We start from the raw sequence: 21734 nt of genomic DNA, 5'->3' as shown, positions 1-21734 counted from the left end.
CAGAGCTCACCTTCATAAGATTTTCTTCGCTAAAGCCACAAGTTGCAGTTTACCTCTGGCAACGAGGACTCATGATTTCACGCTGCGTGAAAAAAAAAAAGAAATCCTCCCGAGCGAAAGGAAAAGTCATTTGCTCAGATGAATGCTGCTCGTTCTTCAAAGTTCACCAAGTCCATTGAGTTTTAAGTATCTCCAGTGGGCATGTAAATGGAATAACTTTGGGAGACAAAATGGCAAAGAAAGCATTCAGGGAGAATAAACAAGCCCTGCGGTAAAGCCCCCGCTCCAATTCTTCATTTTTATTATCCTTCAAACTATTTAGAGTATTGTATTCCAGCATAAAGTCAGCTAGACAAAATGTTCCCTGTTTTTTCCCTCAGACACGTCAGATGTGTTTTCTTCTGTCGGCTTATGAAAGTGAATTCTTATTAGAAGTGGTTTCTGCCAGGCATTGTTCAATAAAACCTTCATGGCTTGACACTTTAAAACGTCGCGTGACGCTCACCTCCAGCAGCTCAGAGACGATGGGCAGGACCTCTGGGTTGCAGATGTCGATGGAGTCGTCCCTGTAGGTCTTCTTCTTGTAGCGGATGTTTCCCAGGTGGAGGATTGCAGACAGCAGGGAGAAGATTCTGACAAAGAAAGAAACAACATTTGTGTTTGTTTTTTCCATCAGTAGTTGCTTTGTCTATATATATAAGTCATCAAACAGGAGGTATTTCTACGTGATGAATCTACCCTAAAAGTCTCCTGACTCTAACATGCAGCGCTGAGGCTCTGTATTCAGTGCAGCAGAACAGTTTAGGTTATTGTAGCTGCTCTTACTGTTTTCGCGTCGTGGGTAAGAAGCCGACCATCTCCATCGCCAGCTGCAGCCGCTCAAAGTCGTGTTTCAGGTCCTCTCCCTCCACCGTGAAGCAGTCCTGCTGGTGTCAGGTGGAAAGACACACAGAGCGAGACAGAGAGAGACATCAGTGTTACAAATAAACATCTGATACTCAGACTGGACTTAAAGTAAAAAAATGAAAATAAAAATGATGTTACAGAGAGCCAAGCTTTGTCAGTGTGTGAACAGATGTCTTTACCTAACAAGTGTCCTGCAGATGCTAAAGGACTGTGTTGGCTTTCCTATACCGTTCACGTTGGTGTGTCAGAGCTCTTACAGAATAACACACCTGAAAATATAATGTACTGTATCTGTAGAACCCATCATGATATCGAAAGCAGATTAGCTGCCGAGATATCAATTAGAGCAACGTTGGCCCAAGTCCTAAACTCGGAGTTATAACACGTCAACATGAGCTCTGAAATTTAACAAAAACTGCACAGAAATGATCATGATGAACGAGTAGAGGAAAGAAAAAAGGAAAAGTCAACAAACTCTGGCACTCTCTGCACGCAGTGAGAGAGCGCCGAGAGCCTCAAGCAGCCCCTTTTATATGAGCCCGAGAGGAGACTGTTCCACCTGTTAATCCTCGCCATCAAAGCTAAACACACAGAAGCTGTACCGCTGATGTTTCAGCCTTGGAGGCTTACTGCTATCAGAGCAGGCAGGGCACAACAACACTGTGTGTGTGTGTGTGTGTGTGTACATTGGTCTGAGTCCATGTGAGTGCATACTTTAAAAGCACACACTTTAATGTAATAGAGCGAAGGCGTAATGATGGCGCCGCTTCATAACGATGCTTTTTGGCTGAATCTCAGTATAAACAGGCTAATGATAAATGAATAGCTGAAAGAATCCCTCCCCTTAATGCACCGAGTGGAAGGGCTAGCTGTGTATTATAAGCTAAATGCTAGCTATTAGCCATCTACATCTGTATTTATTGGATTACATTTTAATAACACAAATGTCTTTCCTTCAGTTCGCTTGCTGATTAAATGATAAAAAATGCACACGCTCTCTTTCAGTGTAGCGCTCCAAACTGGACTCACAAACGGTCAGTAATCCAACCAACCGCCAACCTTTCAGTTATTGTGGCTCGGTTTAAATGTGATGTCAGACTAATAAGTCAAAAACACTATTGATGTGACTGGAGGATACACCTTCCTGCTAATGATGCTCCAGCAGAGAGCAAGGGCCTCACACTTAATGAGCCGACCATCATGTCGGAGCATAAATCAGTTATGTCAAACACCCATGGTCCTCCGACAGTGAATAATCAACGCGACTGTACTTTATGCTTTAATGTGATTCATTAAAACAGCATGTGGCGCTTTCAGAAAATCAAGAAGATCATCAGAGTTACTTATAGCTGAGTAAACCCAGCTCAGTTACATCTCACAGGGAGACACAATTGTCTCAGAGTGAATGTAAAGACAGGAGGTCTCTGTCCCTCCTGTCGGTCAGCATGTCTCCTGCACAGAGCCTCTCTCAGCTGCACACAGCTCACACCACAGCCAGCCTCTGCTACACTTGAACATTTAACGGTCCTCTCTGTTGTTGTTCCTCTGGCTCACTACTCACCAGAAACTGCCGGCACGACAATCGGAAGAGTTTTCCTCCAGCGCACTTCTCCAATTGCAACAAAATGAGGTTTTGAGGCTCCTTGTGCAGCAGTTGAGCTACGATGAGCTACTTTTCAAATTGTTAGGCTTCAGAGCCAAGCAGCACAATGTGATACGACGAAGGAAGTTGAGAAAATAAAGAGATCAATTTGGTGCACTTGGAGGGAATACTCTGGTCAAAGAAACAAACCGGAGCTAATGGTACAGAAAGAACAGAGTGTAGTGAGGAGATGATTAAGAATCAATCTGTTCTACTTTCTTTCTTTTTTTTTAAACAAAGAATCTTTTTCTCACTTTACAACTTGGAAATGTTATTTCATGCCAGTTGCAACACTTCTGGTGCAGCGTTACACTAAATTGAGATAAATTAGAGGCCGAGCTGACGCAGCACAGGCAGCTTTTAAACAGATCACTTAAAAATCCAGTTATTAGTTTGCTGCATCCGAAAGCAGTTTTTCCCTTTACTAACCAGGACTTAATTGTTATTTGTGTTGTCGAGGCAACCACTCACCAAAAACAGCATGCCACCAATCACTAGAGTTCCCACGCAGAAAAACCAAAAACACCAACACAAGCACAAAATACAAACCCACAGCCACGAAAGGCAAAAGACACACAGCCTGATCGCACATGTGCATTTCTGCATCTACATCCAGACATGTTTGGTCTTTGGGATCTTCAGTCAAACACTTGATTCCTATTTAAAATGCGCATTTGTTTTATTTTCTATTTTCTCCAGATGTTGCATCTGGAAGCTGCAGACACTTGTCAGCGCTCAAAGTGCTGGGCGTCTCTATTTACTGAGCGTGCCCCCTCTGCACGTTAACCAACAGCAGAGGTCAAGGGTTAAATAGGCCCAAAGGGTTGGTCAGATACTCAGACAGCTGTCAAGGGCTGCTGAGGTTTCTGTCGGTGTGTATGCGTGTGTGCGTGTGTGTGTGTATGTATGCATGTGTGTTTGTAAAGACAGTGACATCATCTCCTCAGACGGTGGGGTCACAGTCAGATGAGGTCATTGACTGACCCTTGAGAGAGACGGTGTGTCAGCAAACAGTGAGAGAGGACGGTTGTCTAAGGAAAGAAATGTGAGCAGGACGGCATCTGGAGTACAGAGAGAGAGAGTTAAGGGAATAGTTCTACAAGTTTAGAGGTTCAAGTTTTTTGCCTCCTTTCCAAGACCTGACTTGAAAAGATGTTGATGTATCCACGAGTGTTGTGGCTTTGCTTTCCTAAAAGTGGAGGAGCAGCTTGAAACATCTCTGCGTTCACTGAAGATTTAAACGTTCTGAGTTCTTTATGAACGTGAACATTGAGCTTTAACAAACAACAGCTCATGTGTTACTGTGCAACATTCATGAGCTGAGAAAAAAAGTTGACTGCAGCAGCTCTATTTTTAGGGATTGGGTTGGGAACTGGAGGGTCCAAGAATTTCAAAATAAAGGGTTATATTTTCAAATGGGTTTTTTTAACATGACTGTGTATCACCAATAGGTATGTGTGCATTTTTAAGGCACTTTTAAGCATATCTGAGGGGATTATTTGAACTCAAAAGGACTGATTTGTGGTGCTTTTAAGAAAATAAAAAGAAGCCCCACAGTGGAAAAAAGAGTGAGTGTCCTCAGAAAGTCCTTCCAGGATAAAAGACGAGTGGTGGACGAAGAGTCAAAGTCAAGAAGGAAATATAGAAAGACCAAAACATGAGCTACACAGTCTCATGTTGAGGGACTGTCAAAGTAACTTCATCTTCTCAGAGAAGATACTGAATCCTCGAATCACACACAACTCATCCCACCGACCAAACATCAGGAGGAGGCTGGACACACACAGCAGCTTTAAACACACACACACACAAAGTATGGACCACATACACTTAGAGGGAAGTTTCAGGAAGTGACCACTTCTACTTAAACTGCTCTTCATGGGAGGACTGGTGGATAGAGAAGGCTTGAGTTAATTTAACAAAACACTAACTAATTTCATTTTCACTGTTAAGTTTGAAAGTTTTGTTACATATGATTTTCTATATTTGGACCCAGTTCAATATTCAGGGTCGAAGTTTTTCTGTATGAAATCTGATCCTTTTCTTTCTTCAACAACACAATCACCAGCTCCGGGAAATATTCCACTTTCAGCTGTGACAGCTATAATCCTGTGTTCGCACAATAAGAACATGTTTATTTTTTTCCATAATACCTTTAAGTCAACTTTTTATTTATCCAGCAGAAAAATAATTTATAGTTATAGATAATTTTCCAATGTTAGAACATGGATATGATGATCTTACAAAGGCAACACCATGGACGAGAGTTGGAAATGAGCAATAGCTCTAAATTCTCTGTGCAGCATCAGTTTCATGCTCTGTATTCAAACTACATCAAATGGCATTGTGCCAGTTAAATAAACAAATTCAATTCAATTCTAAGCATGGCATGGTTTTTTCGCTCAGTGAGATAAGCCTCTATGTTTCTCATTCCCACTCATGCAGCCTTTATTACAAACAGACGTGTTGATGTAAACATGACATTAAATCTGAGGATGGGTGGGGGACCTGTGCACCACGGTGCTCCTCATCTGTTGAGCTGCGAGAGCAGGAACAGAGAGCTTAAGATCAGATTAATGGGCTCCAATGTTTTGTATCCGTTTGGATTTAATCTGAACAATCTTGGTGTGCCGCTAAATTTACTCTGATCTTGATTAACTTTAAAGGCAGGGTTGGTAATTTCCTCCAGAAATACTTTTTAAGATTTTGGTTGAAATTGTCTTTAAAATAAATAAATAAATAAAGAGTGACAGTAAAATCCTGAACCTTCCCTTTAAAGATGGCACGTTCCATGTTTGACAGCGTCACGCAACTTAAGACAGCAAAGCACCCAAAGCCAAAGAAGGAATATTAAAGGGATACCTTCATGAGGAGAAATGTGATGTCTCATTTCATTAAAAACTCGTCTGAACTTACTTTAAGTTTTCCCCTGAGTTGATTTGAAAGCTTTAAACTGGATACCAAAATCCCTGAGCCCTACTTTAAGAGAACATGTTTATCTTCATCATATCAAATGAAAGTCATTAGATGATAAGGTATCCCTTTAAAACATTTTAGAAGCAGTGTGTGGAGCACGGCCAGCTGAGGTCAGCTCAGGCCACCGCCATGGTTCAGTGAAAGCAGGCGTGTGTGGACAGCGAGGAGACAAGACCAAAACTACAGCACCAAAAACCCAGAGCACCACGACACACCCATGAGCACAAACGCACACAAACAAGGCGTCGTCCACGAGATACTGACCAGATCGCTCTCATAGTAATTGTCCCAGTGCAGTTTGTGCGATTTCTTTGTCATCTGGAAGCAGAGCGGGTTAAGAAGAATGAATTACACACAATAACAGACGCAGGAGGAGGACACATGCGGTGAAATATGTGAGGAAAACATTACATAATCTTCACACGTATACACAAGCAGACGCTCACATCCCCAGAGCTGCAATAACTGAACACAGTGTGTGACGTCATCCGGAGGAGCGAGAGGAGTCAGATGGATTAGATTTCAGAAAAAGCCCACACGCTTAAACATTTGGTAAAAAACTTCAGGAAGTCAGGAGGAGTGACATAACTGAACTTCTTTGATACCAAACACAAAACCAGCGTTGTAATTTTCTACTCTGTTAAAAGTATTAATGCGTAATTGAGGCTCTCAAAGTACGAGTACTTTGTAGGAAGGAAGGGGGGAAACCTATCACAACCTATCATTATCCTTGTTGTTGTTGTTGTTGTTGTTGTTGTTGTTGTTGTTGTGTTTTAGTATGTTTTGTGTCTCTGTGTGCGTGTGTGTGTGTGTTTGTAAGTTCACATCAAGAAAGAATTGCTTCCTTAATGATTATTGTATGTTATGATACCTGAATGAATAAATAAAGAGACATTTAAAAAAAAAAAAAAAATCACATCCAACTATTTGTAGGTTTGTAACAAAATAAACATGTTTACAATGACACATTTTTTCTACAATGTGACAAAAAGTAAAGATTTGACAGGAACGGTTTGGATAACAAGACTGAGTGAGTCATGTCCCACTTTTGAGAAACAGACAGCAGACAGACACAAAGAAAGACAAACAGGGAAAATAAAAACTGAGAGACGATGACACTGTGTGTGTGTGTCTGTGTGTGTGTCTGTGTGTGTGTGTGTGTGTGTGTGTGTGTGTGTGTGTGTGTGTGTGTGTGTGTGTACTAAAACACACACGACTGTCGGCACCCTTCGCACAAGAGCGAGCCAGCGGCAGATTTACTACTGTGTTGCTGTTGCCATGGAAACAGGGCTTTATAGGGGATGGGAAGGGGGAAAAAACTGTTACTTTTTTGGGGAAACCAAAAAAAATTACAAATTCTGTTGCCCCCCCCATCGTACAGCAGCGGGAACCGCACACATCTGCTGCCAACACGCCAACACGCCAACACACACACACACACACACACACACGATCCAAACGGAGACTCTCCGAGATTTTTCCATCATCTTCAGAGTCTCCATCACTCTCTCCACAGGAAGCCTTAGCTGTCTTGACTTTGTGGAGAGAGAAATGGTTATTTGCATTACATATTTACTTTGAATTGTTTGCAGCTCAGTGAAGTAGAAATGTCACGCTGGTCTTCACACAACAACTCTTTTTTTTTTAAAACACAGTTTTTTTATGTAGCACTAATGGTTTACACTTTGTGGTTTTCACAAATGTGTGTGTGTGTGTGTGTGTGTGTGTGTGTGTGTGTATGCGTGTATGTGTGTGTGTGTGTGTGTGTGTGTGTGTGTGTGTGTGTGTGTGTGTGTGTGTGCGTGCGGACCTGGTTGAGGTAGTGGTATTCCTCAGGTTTAAGCAGGTGGAAGGACTTCCTCTCGTCTTCACTGGCTCCGGCCAACAGGTAGTAAAACACATGATAGTTCCTACAGAAACACACACAGGAACATATTGATCACTTGATCACATGGGACGTTCAGACTTTCCATCTCTGAGGCACAAAAACAACACCTGGAGAGGAAACTTTGGTGTAAAGTGCAGAGAGGGAAAAAAAAATAAAAAATCACTTGCAACATCTACGTTACAAACAAATGTCTCCCACCATCAACATGTGTTCTTAAAGATTGTTTTTCATGTTGTCTTAAGAATCACCACTTTTAACAGCTACAAAAGAACAGGAAGGGCTTTTTTCATTGTGATGCACATAATTAACAAACTTATGATGTAGTACTACCAAATGTCTCATTGTACTTGACCTCTTTTTTACTACCGTAAATTCTGTACTATTGAGCGCACCTGGATATAAGCCGCACCGGCTAAAAATAAGTAAATAAATGTATTTGTACATATATAAGCCGCACTTGATTATAAGCCGCAGGTGTCCACGCTATAACAAGAGCTATTTACACAGACGTAGGCTACCGGTAACATCCGCAAATACTGTAGCGTCCGTACGGACGTTAAAGGACGACGAGAGCGTTCAAATAATAATTTTTAATAACCCGATCACTGTCGGCCGTGACCACGCCGTTTACAGCAGAGAGCAACACACATAACTTGCCGTAACAATCCAACTCTCTCCCCCAGCGTTCTCTCATACAGCCACTCGACACGTTCTCGCTGGTGCATTCACTGACTCTCCACATAATCGGAATTATGAACACATTATCAACTACTGACTTTACAACATGAACCGTTACAATACGAAGCCTAGCCGACGGTGTCTGTAACACGGCTGATGAAAAAGATGACCGTAATATATTTCACAAGAAAAAGTCCATCCATTCACTGCCTCAGAATGACTTCATTACTCACTTCCTCAGTCTCTGTTGTCGCTGTCAGTGTCATCTTAACGTGCAGCAGCTCTGTTAGCTTCTTTGACAGCCAGGTCGATCGCCTTTAACTTGAAAGCTACATCATATGTATTTCTCCGTGTGTTTTCCATCATGAGGGTGCGTGCATGAAGCGCAAAATGACTGATATTAAGATCCGACGTGACGAAGTCAAATGTTTTTGCGGCAGAAGCTCATTGTCCCCCATAAAAAATCCATGCATTAGCCGCACCGGAGTAGAAGCCGCAGTGCTCGAAGTGTGAGAAAAAAGTAGCGGCTTATAGTCCGGAATTTACGGTACTCTTTACATGACATAATATGTAAATACCATTAATCCTGCCTGTAAGTAGCTTATGTTTGCTGCTGAATACTGTTTTTGTTGGAGTGAATCTTCTGATATGAGTTTCAACTTTGATTTGATTAAATTAACTTGATCTTTGGTACTGTAACAGAGGCCATAATGTAGGTGTGGTATTGAACTATTAGTAGCCTCTTACCGAGTGAAGACGTGATAAACTTCATGGTAACATTTATTCTATGGTCATTACCCAGTTACAAAAACAAAAGTTATATTTAATCGTCTTGAGGTGATTTTGTAAAAACATTACAAATTCTGATTGCATTTCTAACCATGAAATAATACATATCTTGAATAACCAACAGCAACAAAAGCTTCAAGCTAATCCCGTACATTTGATATTCTCAGACTGATCCGAGGTTGCTGAGTGCAGCCCCTCACATCGACCGTCACCAACCCCATCAACGTCCTGAGTCATAGAACCAGACAGCCTCTCTGTACAAATCTCAGCTTCTTCACTCCTGGTGTTTTCTTATTCTTACTCCAGGGTCGTTCAGAGGCAACCTGTCACGAGGCGTGCTTTAAGATTTAAGGTATTTTGCAGTTTATCATCAGCCTGCGTTCTCCTCTCTGCTGCAGCTTCGAGCCGGCTGGGAGGTCCTGTCTTCAGTTTACACGCTATCAATATGGCCGCCAGGGCCTGTCAGCAGGGTGAAATAGAAACCTCTGGGCCATTCAGGGTTAAAGGGATTAGATGACCCGTGGATGGTTTTATATTGTTTTGTTTTTTCTTCACTCACTGCTCCTTTACACTGGTGGGGTCAGTGATTTTATATCTACCTGTCGGCAGAGTGAGTGCTGTCTGATGGGGGGAAAAGATGATTTTAGAGATGTTGGAGCAGGTGGAAATACCTGCAGGAAGCATTTGGTCATGTGTGTGCATGAGTGTGTGTGTGTGCGTGTGTGTGTGTGTGCATGAGTGTGTGTGTTCAATGTGTTTGAGATGAGTAACAGTGTTGACATATGTGTGAACATGAAGCAAGAAGTGAGAATTGGCGGTGAAGCTGCTACACTTATCTCTCAAATCATTTTGCTGTTTTATGACCAATAAGAGACAGAATCACATCCTGTGTGCATCAAAGTGGAACCTGATCGTCAGCAGTGGTCACTCAGCAGAGGCTTCTTTCAGAAGGACACCTGATATTTCCCCAGCATGCAGAGGAAATGAAGGTTATTTTAGTATTAAGTGTCTCAGACCGAGAAGCCGGTCAGTGCAGAGATATGGATTTGACATCTTATCTGTTCAAGAAGTAAGAATATGGATATGTCATGTCATGACAGATAACCTAAGTCTCTCTCTCTGGTACCAATCAGCTACTGTGTGAACTATGAAAAGGAAATCATTGCAACAGAATAAAATGTGAAAATACTAAATGGTGCATGGGTTTGCTGCACATGGTATTATATTTTTAATTTCTTTTTTTGGGCAGTTTGTTTTTATTATAAAGCTGCAGGGCATTAATGACAGCAGTAGCTCGGTCTTCATTCAAAATTTCAAAAAGTTATATTATGACAATAATGCAGCTTTGGCTGAAGCTCAAGTGACATAAAACATAAAAAACCTTCACACCAATACGACTCACGTAAAGTCATATCACACAGGTTCACCCAGCCTCAGTGGGTCATTTCCACTAAGCTCAAAGACAAAAAGAATACAAGTGTCTGCTAAATGAATTGTACATCATATAATACAATTAGGCCTGTTAAACAGACAAACCCATGCAGTACATGTTTCTGCTCTCACCTCTCATTGTGCTCCTGATACACCAGGCGGGATTTCTCCAGCAGGTACTTCTCCACATACGCTCTATGGATAAACACACAAACACATCGAAAGAGTTAATGAACGACAGGAAACATAAGAACAAGCTGTGAACAATAATAACTTTAGTTACAACTCAATATTCTCAAACTCAATATTTATGAGTAACTTTATACACATTAGGATGTGGAAGTGTCTTCAGATAACATTTGTTATGGATTGGTGCCGTTCAAATAAAGACTGGTGGATTGATTGATGTGACCTGAGAAGAAGTCACACAACGTGTACACAGTACATAGTGCTCATCTGACTTGTGTAATTTAACGATATAAAGAGACCAAGTTATCAAATTAATTAAATGTTTAATAACATGTCAAAGTAAATGTCTCATGATCATGTATTCATTCTGATTCTCACAGGAGGAAATACGAGCTGTGAATAGATGTCATTAATTTACAATCAGGGTTAAATGAAATAAATGTCTTCATTGCTCACGAACGTGCCTTTAATTTCCACTGACACACAGAATTATCTCTATGATGTGATGAACGAACGGAGGGATACTTAAAGCATTTTTACTAATTCATTCAACCATAACAAAAGTGACGACTTCATTAATCGCTATATATATTTACAAGTCATTCAACGAAAGCACTCAGATTTCGGAATGTGAAGTGATTTATTGCTGGGGTGTGTGTGTGTGTGTGTGTGTGTGTGTGTGTGTGTGTGTGTGTGTCTCACCCCCTGACGGTGCCACTCTCCTGGTAGTTGACCTGGATGAACTTTCCGAAGCGGCTGGAGTTGTTGTTGTGGGCGGTTTTAGCGTTCCCAAAGGCCTGAGGAGAGAAACCAGAGTGTCATGTTTAAGGTCAATGAATCTTGTAGACGGACAGGTGACAGCCGACAGGTACAGAGTGTGTTTAGTTTTCTTTATATACAGAGTTAAATCAGTGGGGGGAAAAAACAGACAACATCATTAAATCGTTCTCGCAAATGCTGTGTTCAAAAGCATCAAAAAAGAGCAAACAGAAAAAGCTTTACGGGTTTACATCCTGGTCCTTACATCCTTATGAACAGAATTTAAGGATAGAAACTGAAGCAGGATCACAAACTGAATCAGGGTTGAAAGCCAAAAAGGTGAACTCATAAAACGAGGAATTTGTCTCATTGTTTTAGTGCATTTAAGTGACTATAAAAATAGAAGTAAACAGCACAACAGAGAAAAATAAAGTATTAAAAATATATCAAAAATGAATGTAATTTACATGCCATCATGAGAAGAGAAAAAAGTCACCAATCACAGAGCTGTAACTGACGTCCTAAGGCTTAGTAAGAAAAAAAAACACGCACACACACACTCATGATGTCTGCAGGCAAACACCAACACACACGCTAACACACTCAGGGACTTTATCATTAGAGGCCCCTGGAGGATTCACTCAGGTTCTCATTAGGAGGCTGATGGGCCCACAGGAGCTGGTTAGTTCGAGGCGAGGAGAGGAGGGGAGGGGTGGGAAAGAAGGAAAAGGATAGGAAGGACAACAAGTAAGAAAAAACAATAAGAAGGGGAGAGGAGAAGAAAAAGGAAGAGGACACAAGGACGGATGACGAGGAGAGGAGGCAAGGAGCTTTGGAGATGGAAGGAAACAGCAAAGGAAGGAGAAGAGAGGAGAGAAGACAAGGAGAGGGAAAAAAACAAAACAAGAGGGAAGTAGGAAAAAAGCCAAAGCATGTTGAGGAAAGAGAGAAGAGAAGAGAAGAGAAGAGAAGAGAAGAGAAGAGAAGAGAAGAGAAGAGAAGAGAAGAGAAGAGAAGAGAAGAGAAGAGAAGAGAAGAGAAGAGAAGAGAAGAGAAGAGAAGAGAAGAGAAGAGAAGAGAAGAGAAGAGAAGAACTAGGATAAAAGAGACAAGACTAGAATAGAAGAAAGAAAATGTAGTAGAGAGAATTAAATAAAAAGACGTGTAATAAAGATGTTGAAAAAGATGAAAAAGGTTAGATGAGATAAAATAGGGATCAAGGAGAGGAAAGAAGGGAAGCAGATGATTGAAGGAAAAAGGAAGGGGTGAAGGAAAAGAGGAGATGAAAGGAAATGAGGACAGGATACAAGATTAAAAAAAACAAATGAGAAATGATGTTATAAAAGGAGACTGAAAGAAATTAAAAAGCTACACACAGGAAGTAGAAGGGGAAGAGAGGAAATAGAACGGATGATGAAGGACAAAAGGGAGCATAAAAAAAAAGCTCTGGAGGAGAATTATTTTCAGATTTCAGCCTCTTAGCAGTCAAGACTCAGGAGCTAAATAAGAGGCTGATGCAATCTTTATTTAGGAGTAACTAAATAAAACCAGCAGGGAAGGGGGACAAGGAGGAGGGAGGGGAGAAGACAGAGAGAGAGAGAGACGTGGGCGTCAGATAATTGATTGTGGCTGCTGGCTGGATACTACATCTCCGGAATAACACGGTTAATAAAAGTAAAATCCTGCTCCTGAATCAAGCTTTGATCTGTGTGATGATTCATTCAAAGAAAGAACTCCCCCCAATGCTGCCGAGCTGACACACATTCTAACGGCCAATCACAGCCCAGCAGCCGCAGGAAGAGAGAAACAAAACAACAAATACGACCGACATCTCTCTTTCTTGTTTGTCCGCCTCCGTCGTGTCCTCTACCTTTCCCTCACTTGATTGTGCCTTTTAAGCCGACAAGTTTCCTATCGGGGTTTTGGCCTGGAGACAAGAGAAATCAACTTCCATGCCATCAATCCAAAATGTAAATCATAACTGCAATTTACATGATAATGACAGAGCTTTCATCCACAATCATTTCTAGATCGAAGAGCCTCCATCTGTGGCAAAATGTTTCCAGTTCTGTCTTTATGTTTTTTATTACAAGAGAGAAATCCACTGCCTGAAATGATTGACTGAAATGAGGCCGGCTCTAATGGAAACCATCACTGACAATCAAAGTGCTGCTGAGAGGAGCCACACGGAGGGAAGACAGAGAATGAATGTATATAAACTGCATGTTCAGGAGAGTGTATGCACAGTTTGCATGTTTGTCATGTGTGGATGCATGCTGTGTGCAGGTTGTGTGTCTGTATGAAAGAGATTCATGAGCAGGGCACCAGTGTCAGGATGATTTAGTGCTGAACTCTGCCTCATGGTCAATGCCTGCTGAGACCTCAGCGCAGGAAAACACACACTGTGATGGGTGATTACTCAGTGTCTGTCTGTGTGCGTGTGTGTGTGTGTGCGTGTGTGTGTGTGTGTGTGTGTGCATGTATGACGTAGCGATAAGAAAGTTGAACGGAAAACGAGAAAACTGGAAGAAAATGTTTATTGAAAAGAAACACTTTTCTTGGTGCTGAATAGAAAAGTGTAAGAATCCATGAGGGACGACGGTAGTTTGCGTGCAGCATGAACAGAGGCTGCAGTCCTCGAAGCGGGCAGCCTGGGTTTGAGTCTGCTTTCCCACGTCATTCCCTGTCTCTCTCCGTCTCCCTTCCCACTTTCCAACTCTATCCATCGTCTTCTCCTAATATAGACACAAAGCTCTAAAAATAAAGCTAAAAAATAAATACATATGTTTCATCATCCCTCGTATTTCTAGTCACCACTCTCATGACTAAATCAACTGTAGACGAAATCTCACAGCCTTGCACAGTCCCAGAAAAATGTGAAACTATGAAAATAGGGGTCAAAAGTTAAACTCCCATGATTCCCTGCCAGCCTCGACATCATTGTGATTGTTTTGATTGCGAGCCCCCTGGCAGCAGATTTTACATACTGTGCTTATAAGGTTCAAATATCTAAATTGTTGTTGGGTTCTTGACAGAACCAAGAGCTAGCCACACACTTTGATTTGCGCTCCACCTGTGCAGGAAAGGTCTGGCTGAACCCAACAAAATGAGGCAATGTGGGAGAAAAAACACTTTTTTTGTACAATTAATCTTGGACAACAAAGATTACAAAACACACCTTTTGTAATTTATTTTATTTCCCATGCAACAGCCATGTGCCAACATATACAGACGGACAAGCGGAGTAGGTTACGTGCAGATAATTGTTGGCTGTGTGTAAAACAGGGTCAAATTCAAAAAGTAACAAGTGTCATATTTTTGCCCAATTTGTATTTTTCCACGGTGTGCAGCAGCAGATGTTCATTGCCTGAAGTTGTTGTGCAGCACAGGGGTTTGGAAGAAATTATGGCAAATTATGTAGTCAGGGGTTCGGTCCAAATTTGTTTTAGAGTATTTTAAAAGTCTGTTAAATTCAAGAAACTGATTTCACATAGACATGTATTTCACACATATACGTACATGTTAAGAAAGGACTGGCAACACATTAATGGTGACGTGTTATTTACCCAATCTTGCACAAATCTTTTTCTTCTATTACTAAACATTAACTTTTTTTCCACACAATACTTGTATCTGGTTTGATCTTAGTCTAAATCAATAACAGGCATGAAGAAGCATCACAAACTGTGACCTCATGTTTGTTCCCTCTAAAGAGAACATGTAGCCTTGAGGAAACATCCCAGAACAACGAGTACAAACTGGACACGTGCTGTTCCCAGAGACTTGAAAAGGCCGTATTGTCATTTCAATTTGAAATTAAACTTGATTCAATACAAACTGAATTAACCCCAGCTTTCACTGAGTAACCTGTAGTGCCATATGGAGTCCAGAAATAACAAACTTAAGAGTGTGAGAAACAGCTCAACACTCCATTTGAGCAAATCAAAGATACAGCGCTTAGCCAACCATATGCTACATTTAATGTTGACGCAAATGTGCTGACCCTGAGGCTTAATCCTGCTGTGACTGTGTGTGTGGTTATCTTTAAGTCCGAATGCTAACTTTGGCTCCATACTGAGAGTATGCTAATGTATGCTTATGGCTGTGCTCTGCGTTAGCGCCCGTGGGCTGTTCCACGCTGTCACATTTCGTTAGCGAGTTGTTTCCTGCACCGCTGCAGAAAGGCTTTGCTCTTCGGCCTTAGAGGAAGCAAGCGTTGATGCTGTTAATTCAGAACAGGAATTACCGTTTTAAGTTGTGAGAGGAAGGGGAACAAATGAGAACAAGTCTTTTAATTAGCATGTCAGGACTGTTCCCAAAGTAGATCAGCTCACATCCTGAGCTAATAAACGCTTTATTCTATTTTTTGTCATTTCCTCTCTTCTTCTTGTTCCCCAGTGAAGCTGCAGTGTTTCCCTAAACACTCTCAAAAACCATTTGGTGACCTAGTTTGTAGAAAACAAGTGTAGACCTGCTAAAGTCACCTCTGGGCTATAGTTTCCATTAGCTAGTTTCTGTGTTGCATGGCATGCATGCTGGTTATTGATTATTGATGCTGGATGCAGTGCGCTCATGTCCGGGTGATGGTGACTGCTTTTGTCAGCAGGATTTTTTGGAACGTTTTTTTTTTTTTTTTTCTTTCAGTATTTTGTGAGAACATTCAGGTCAGAGGGAGAAGATGTGATGATATAGGTGAGATGAACAACCCTCAAGGATATAAAAAGTATAAAAAAGAGACAAACAAACCTTCATGTGGGGATTGTTTTTGTTAGACTGCTGAATTAGTCATACTATACAGAGACATTTTTTAAGGCTGACATTTTGATAAAAAACCTCTGGTATCCTTTGTGTTAATTCTACCAGGTTCAGAAATATTAGATTATTTCACATTTAATTACTGAATATATCCTTATAAAATGTGATACAACCAAAACTGACATGAAAGAAAGTTGCTGAACCTTTAATGATTTCTGCCAGTTTCTATTGTAACCACTTAAGTCAATGAAAAGTACGGCTTCATCGAACCATCATTATTATTATCTCTACACCTTTTTTTATTACTTGATGAGGTCTGCAAAAATGTGTTTCCAAATCAATGCCCACAATTAACCATTTAAAAAAGTCACTGTCATAGAAGAGGAAAGTAGGAAATATTCACTTTTGAAAAAACTCTTGAAAAAAAGGAGAATCCGACCTTTCTCTTTCTTAAAAAAAAGACCAGAATTTAAGTTGTGATTTAAACATTTTTGACAAGCTTTTAATTAATTTTGCAGCTCTAGGTAGTAGGAAAAAAAATGTGACAGCAATTTGAACATATAGATACAGTACATATAAACTGCTTTATATGCCCGATCCCAGTCGCCATTGAGCGAGATGGCCTGTGATTGACTGTTCGACAGTCACAGGGCTGGCATATAGAAACAAACTTTTTTTACTTTGTGCAGAGACAGTATTGTGATTGGACAGTTCAGTCCCAAACAGCAGGTCCTTTGTGCTGCGTGTAAATTCTGCTTTAAAACCAGCAGGTGGGCAGAAGGGCTCAACCTCCATTTCCCAATTTACTGTGACGAAACCAGACCAGGAAGCGGCGCTTTGCATTGAGCCTGCGGGGATCCAGACAGCAGCAGCAAAACTACACAACCTGCATGCAGTCAGTGTGTCAGTCAAGATTACTAATACACACATCTTCTTTGAAGGAACAACTTACTGAAAAAGGTTTTTGTAGCAGATGCAGTGCATGCCGTCACTAAGACACAGGCTCAACATCACACCAACCCCATTTTCAGCCTCATTAAACAGCTACATGACAGGAGAAGCCGGCACGTTACACGCAACATGCATGAACCGAGATACATGTCAAACTGTGATTCTGACAGCTTAATCATGGCTAAAATAGCAATACAAGAAACAGAAATATTTCCCATGACCGTCAGGGTTGATAAAGAGTTTTCACTACAAAAAACATTCGAACATTTCTCATTTGTTCAGTGAGAAATGTGGGGGTGGTTTCAGCGTGTTCCTTGCCCTGGCGTCTAATGAGAGACGTGTTCAACAGTTGAACTGCTTAGTTTTTCTCCTCGAGCTGCTAATTAGAGCAGACGTCTGCTTTTTAGTGTTTTTGTGCCCTGGAAGCATACAGTGTGATGAAATACAGAAGGAGACAGTCACAGCGGGGTTTTCAGGGTAAGAGAGACAACGACAGTTACATGAAAGAGTACAGAGTTATTGAAGGATGTTTCACACTGTTCTAATACTAATGTAATACATGAGCAAGTTCTTTACATTATCCTTTTGAAACAAGATGAAAGTGGGCGAGTTCAGACAGCAGCCATCTCTAGAAAACTAACGTTTAAATGTTCCTAGTTTTTTTTTTAATCCAAGGCAAAAATTGAAAGAAACAGATATAAGACAGATGTAATTGATTAAACCACCTCTTTTTCCCTCTTTGCTGCTTTTTAAACATCAGCACCTGGAGCTGCAGACATGCCTCGAAAATAACCTTTCAGAATGATGTCAAAGGCTGTGGGAGGTTTTTTTAGGCTTTACTATCTTTACATTGAGAGGAGCTTTCTGCGAGATGACATCATACTGCATTCCTCCACTAGCAGGTGCAGCCTTGCAGTGTGTGTGTGTGTGTGTGTGTGTGTGTGTGTGTGTGTGTGTGTGTGTGTGTGTGTGTGCGTGCGTGCGTGTGTGTGTGGTTTGGAGCGGCTTCAGCACCAGCTCGTCCTCTAGGTGTGCGGTCAGGCTTAAAAACAAACACTCGTGCAGGAGAGGAGAGCAGGTGCTTGTGCAGCGCTGTGCTGGCTGTAACATTTTGAAGACGGGACAAACAACAGTTTTGTGTGTGTGTGTGTGTGTGTGTGTGTGTGTGTGTGTGTGTGTGTGTGTGTGTGTTCAGCTCAATTCAGTCTCATCCTTTAAGCTGAGACCGGTTCCACACTGTGTTTGTAAATCTTTATCAGGTGCATCTGGACGTTCAAAAGCCTTCATTATGGATGAACGGGTGTTTGTCACAGGCAGCTGGGAGGTTGAGTCATTCAGTAAACGGAGGTTTTAATGCTCCATTTGCTGCATAAAGAGCGATGAAGAAAGGTTCATTATTCCTCTGTCACCGGCAACTGCCCGCTTTGGTAAGGCTCGAAGGCTTTTGACAATTTGTGAAATGATTGATTCATATTTCTGTCATGTTTACATTCAGTTAATTAAATGTGAATAAGAAAAAAAACAAAAAAAACGCCCATAACAAGTTGTCAAAGATCAAATTGATGCCGTTGTATGTGTGCACTGAGTGTTATTTCTCCTGTTAGGAGGTCCGCTAGTAAGAAAAATAAAATAAGTTGTGAAGACGTAATGTGGTTCTCAAGTATAGATCACAAAGAACTCCACTAAGAGAAGATTACCACAGGCCTGCTTACCATGTTCAGCTAGATGTAGAAATGGTAGGAAATGTGAACAATCTGAACAAAACTGCATTTGTATCAACAGATTGTCACATAAAATGAGGATTCCTCACACACACACACACACACACACACACACACACACACACACACACACACACACACACACACACACACACACACACACACACACACACACACACAGGCACAATAACCAAGGCAACGTGAGGGATTCAATCTGGGAACTCAAACACCTTGACTGTTTTTTAAATGTGTTCTTCTTTGTTCAACCTTTTTCTCCGTCTACCTTCTTTGTCTCTCCTCTCCTTTTCTCTCTCCTCTCTTTCTCTGTTTGTTTTCCTGGCTTTACTTCAGACACGAGACAAGCCCTCATTTCTAGGAATAAAAAGGAAAATAAAGGGAAGGAGAATAGGGGGTGAGGACAGAGGAGGAGAGTAGTTACGTAACGTGACAGGTCATACTGAAGGGGCCTCTTTGTAACAGCAAGCATGTGTAGAGAGGAAGTGAGTTAGCGTGGATGACGCAGAAAAAAAGAATTTGATACTGGCTGAAAATATGCAAGAATTCAAGAAAATATTCAACTTATATTGGCCTGAGCATATGTTTGTACTTTTTATAATGTGGCGGCTTAACAGATCCCTCACCTCTTCACCCCAACCTTTACATAATCCTCATTCTGAACTTGAAGCAGTCTGAAACATCAAAACGAACCGAGCCTTTGAACTGACCGAAATGTCCTCTTTTTACAAAAAGGTCCTCGCTTCAAACGTATCAAACGAAGGAGCCCATTAAGACAGTTGTAAAAGTACACACACACACACACACACACACACGCACGCACGCACGCACGCACACATTGAGTGCGTAGGCTCATCAAGCACTTCCCACCTTCCTCCAGGCTTTTGTAAAAGACCATTACCTTATTTCCTGTGTGAATGTTACCTTCTAACATGTACCTCATAAACCTCCTGAACATTCAGTACAGTCACTTTACATGTAATGATTTCCATGTATTGTCTCCTGTTGTTTACGAGCCACATCGATAGTTTCACATAGTCAAATCTCTCTTTCAAATGTAACAATTTCTCACTTCACATGCAAATAAAACTGTTGTTTTCAGCACTCAACAAATTCAAGCCCAAGGTTAGATATTTATAAAATATGCTGATTTTACTTGTTTCATAAAATGTTCAGAAGCTCAGCTTTTAATAAAGCCTGTAAACAGGGAGAAACAGTTAACTTAAAATATCTATTGTTTCAATAAATACATTATATCTGGTTTGTTTAATCTCTCATGTCTAATCTACTGTTTACAGAAAGAATTATTGATTTAATGTTGATCTATTACAGAGTCCTCTTGCTTTGGTTGTAGTTCTCTGAAGAACCAACATGGCTCTCCACATGGGTGTAGTTATTGGCTAATAGTTTTGCTATTAGATGACACACTCTTGAGACGGAGGATTGTTTCATGTGGTGAGTGCATGCAGCCAACGTCACAGTCTAATGAATGGTGTTTAACGTGAAAAAACCTTGGTCATCATCTAGTTGAGTAAAACAGCCCGGTATTTATTGTCCAATTTGACCACAAGGAGGTTTAAAAACCAGTTGACATTGGAGTGAAGATCTGCATTGAAGTCGAACAGATACGGCTGTTAAATGTAAAAGGCTTCTCTGAATCTATGTGGTTATACGTGACTTGATTTCACTACAACTGGGCATTTCTACAATGGTAAGAAACTCTGCACCAAAGGCATTAATAAAGTACATTGAAGTGTTTAGGATTACATCAGAAAAATATAAAGTATGGGAAATTACCAAATAATCCCCATGTAAGCTTATAAGACAAAGAACAGTAGAAAACAAAGAAGTAGAAATGTGTCTTGGCTACGGGGGGAAATACCGTCACTTTCCACAGAGAACATACAGGACAAAGACAGCATAGTTTCTATGCATACTGTAACTTCAGAAACATCCATAAAAAGGCGAAAGGGAGCTTTATAGCAGTCTGCGGAACAATGTTTCAGTACATATGCAGGAAGTGCCGGCATGAATGTGCAGCTCTTAAGCTTAGTCTGTTGTGGCTTGTCCGGGTCATCCTTTCATCGAGTCCTTTCACACACATACACGCACATACTGACACAAACAAGAAAGGACACACCACTGCAGAGCAGCTCAACAACAAAAACCCCCACAAACACATACAGGGACATAAAAAAGGAAAGAGGAAAAAAAAATGTTTGCTAATGTTATGCATTCCAGTTTTCTCCAGGGGAGGTATTAGCATGACTGAAGGATTTTACCGTTGGTAATGTTATTTGACTTAGGCTATTTTCACTGCGTAGGCTTAGCTGTTAGTGTCCATTGTAAATTGATTATAAGAGAGCAAAACTATTACGTTACATGCAAACTTCTTATTTACGTCTCTTTAACCTCATTCCGTCAATCAGTCACGTTCATCATTAATATTAGTAATTACAAACATGCATGAACTTGCATGTTGACTGAAAGTTTTAAATGGAAAAGTTTGAACAAAATCAAAGCATTCATTTCCTGACAGAAAAGTATGGCACGTCTCAAGTTTCAGTTGGATTTTAACTTTTTGTTTCGGTCTTTATTGTCCAATAAACACAGGCAGACAGGGGTGGCAAGTACTTTAGGTCCCAAATGTGAGAATTTGTATGCGTCTAGACCACAGAGCATTAAGACGCCCTGCTGAACCTGATTTCTTGAAACCATAAAACCAACTTAAACCCCAAACAGCCTCTTTGAAGACATGAGGAATGTCAAACATGTCCTCAGATACAAGGTCCCTAAAAGTCTACATTTGTAACTTTGATTTTAAACTTGTGAACTTGTCTGTTTTTCTGTGTACGTCATATGCTTCAATGTATTTTATGCTTTTCCACAAACACATCTGCACACATGTTGAAGGGAGTGAGATAAGAAGACAACTCACATCTTTCTCACACTCCCTCCAAGCACACACATTAGCAGAAGCACATTCTCTCTCTTTCTCCATAAATGGTTGCTGTCACTGGAGTGCCGGGGCCAC

At 40.9% G+C, this 21734-nt stretch overlaps 1 protein-coding gene across 1 annotated transcript in view; it reads right to left on the bottom strand.

The window, feature by feature from the left end:
* LOC306825275 (unconventional myosin-IXAa-like) overlaps nucleotides 1-21734 on the bottom strand; it is a 124949-nt gene that overhangs the window by 50096 nt on the left and 53119 nt on the right. The window contains exons 3-8 of the mRNA XM_079345908.1: nucleotides 11202-11296; nucleotides 10443-10505; nucleotides 7335-7434; nucleotides 5789-5842; nucleotides 826-926; nucleotides 506-632 (exon numbers count right to left, since the gene is read on the bottom strand). Of these exons, the coding sequence (XP_079202034.1) occupies nucleotides 506-632; nucleotides 826-926; nucleotides 5789-5842; nucleotides 7335-7434; nucleotides 10443-10505; nucleotides 11202-11296 (540 nt within the window). The remainder of the gene's footprint in view (nucleotides 1-505; nucleotides 633-825; nucleotides 927-5788; nucleotides 5843-7334; nucleotides 7435-10442; nucleotides 10506-11201; nucleotides 11297-21734) is intronic.

Source organism: Symphodus melops (assembly GCF_947650265.1).
Source record: "Symphodus melops genome assembly, chromosome: 6".
Lineage (NCBI taxonomy): Eukaryota > Metazoa > Chordata > Actinopteri > Labriformes > Labridae > Symphodus > Symphodus melops.
Note: the sequence above shows the minus strand (reverse complement) of the source record. Positions and strands in the feature narration are given on the sequence as shown.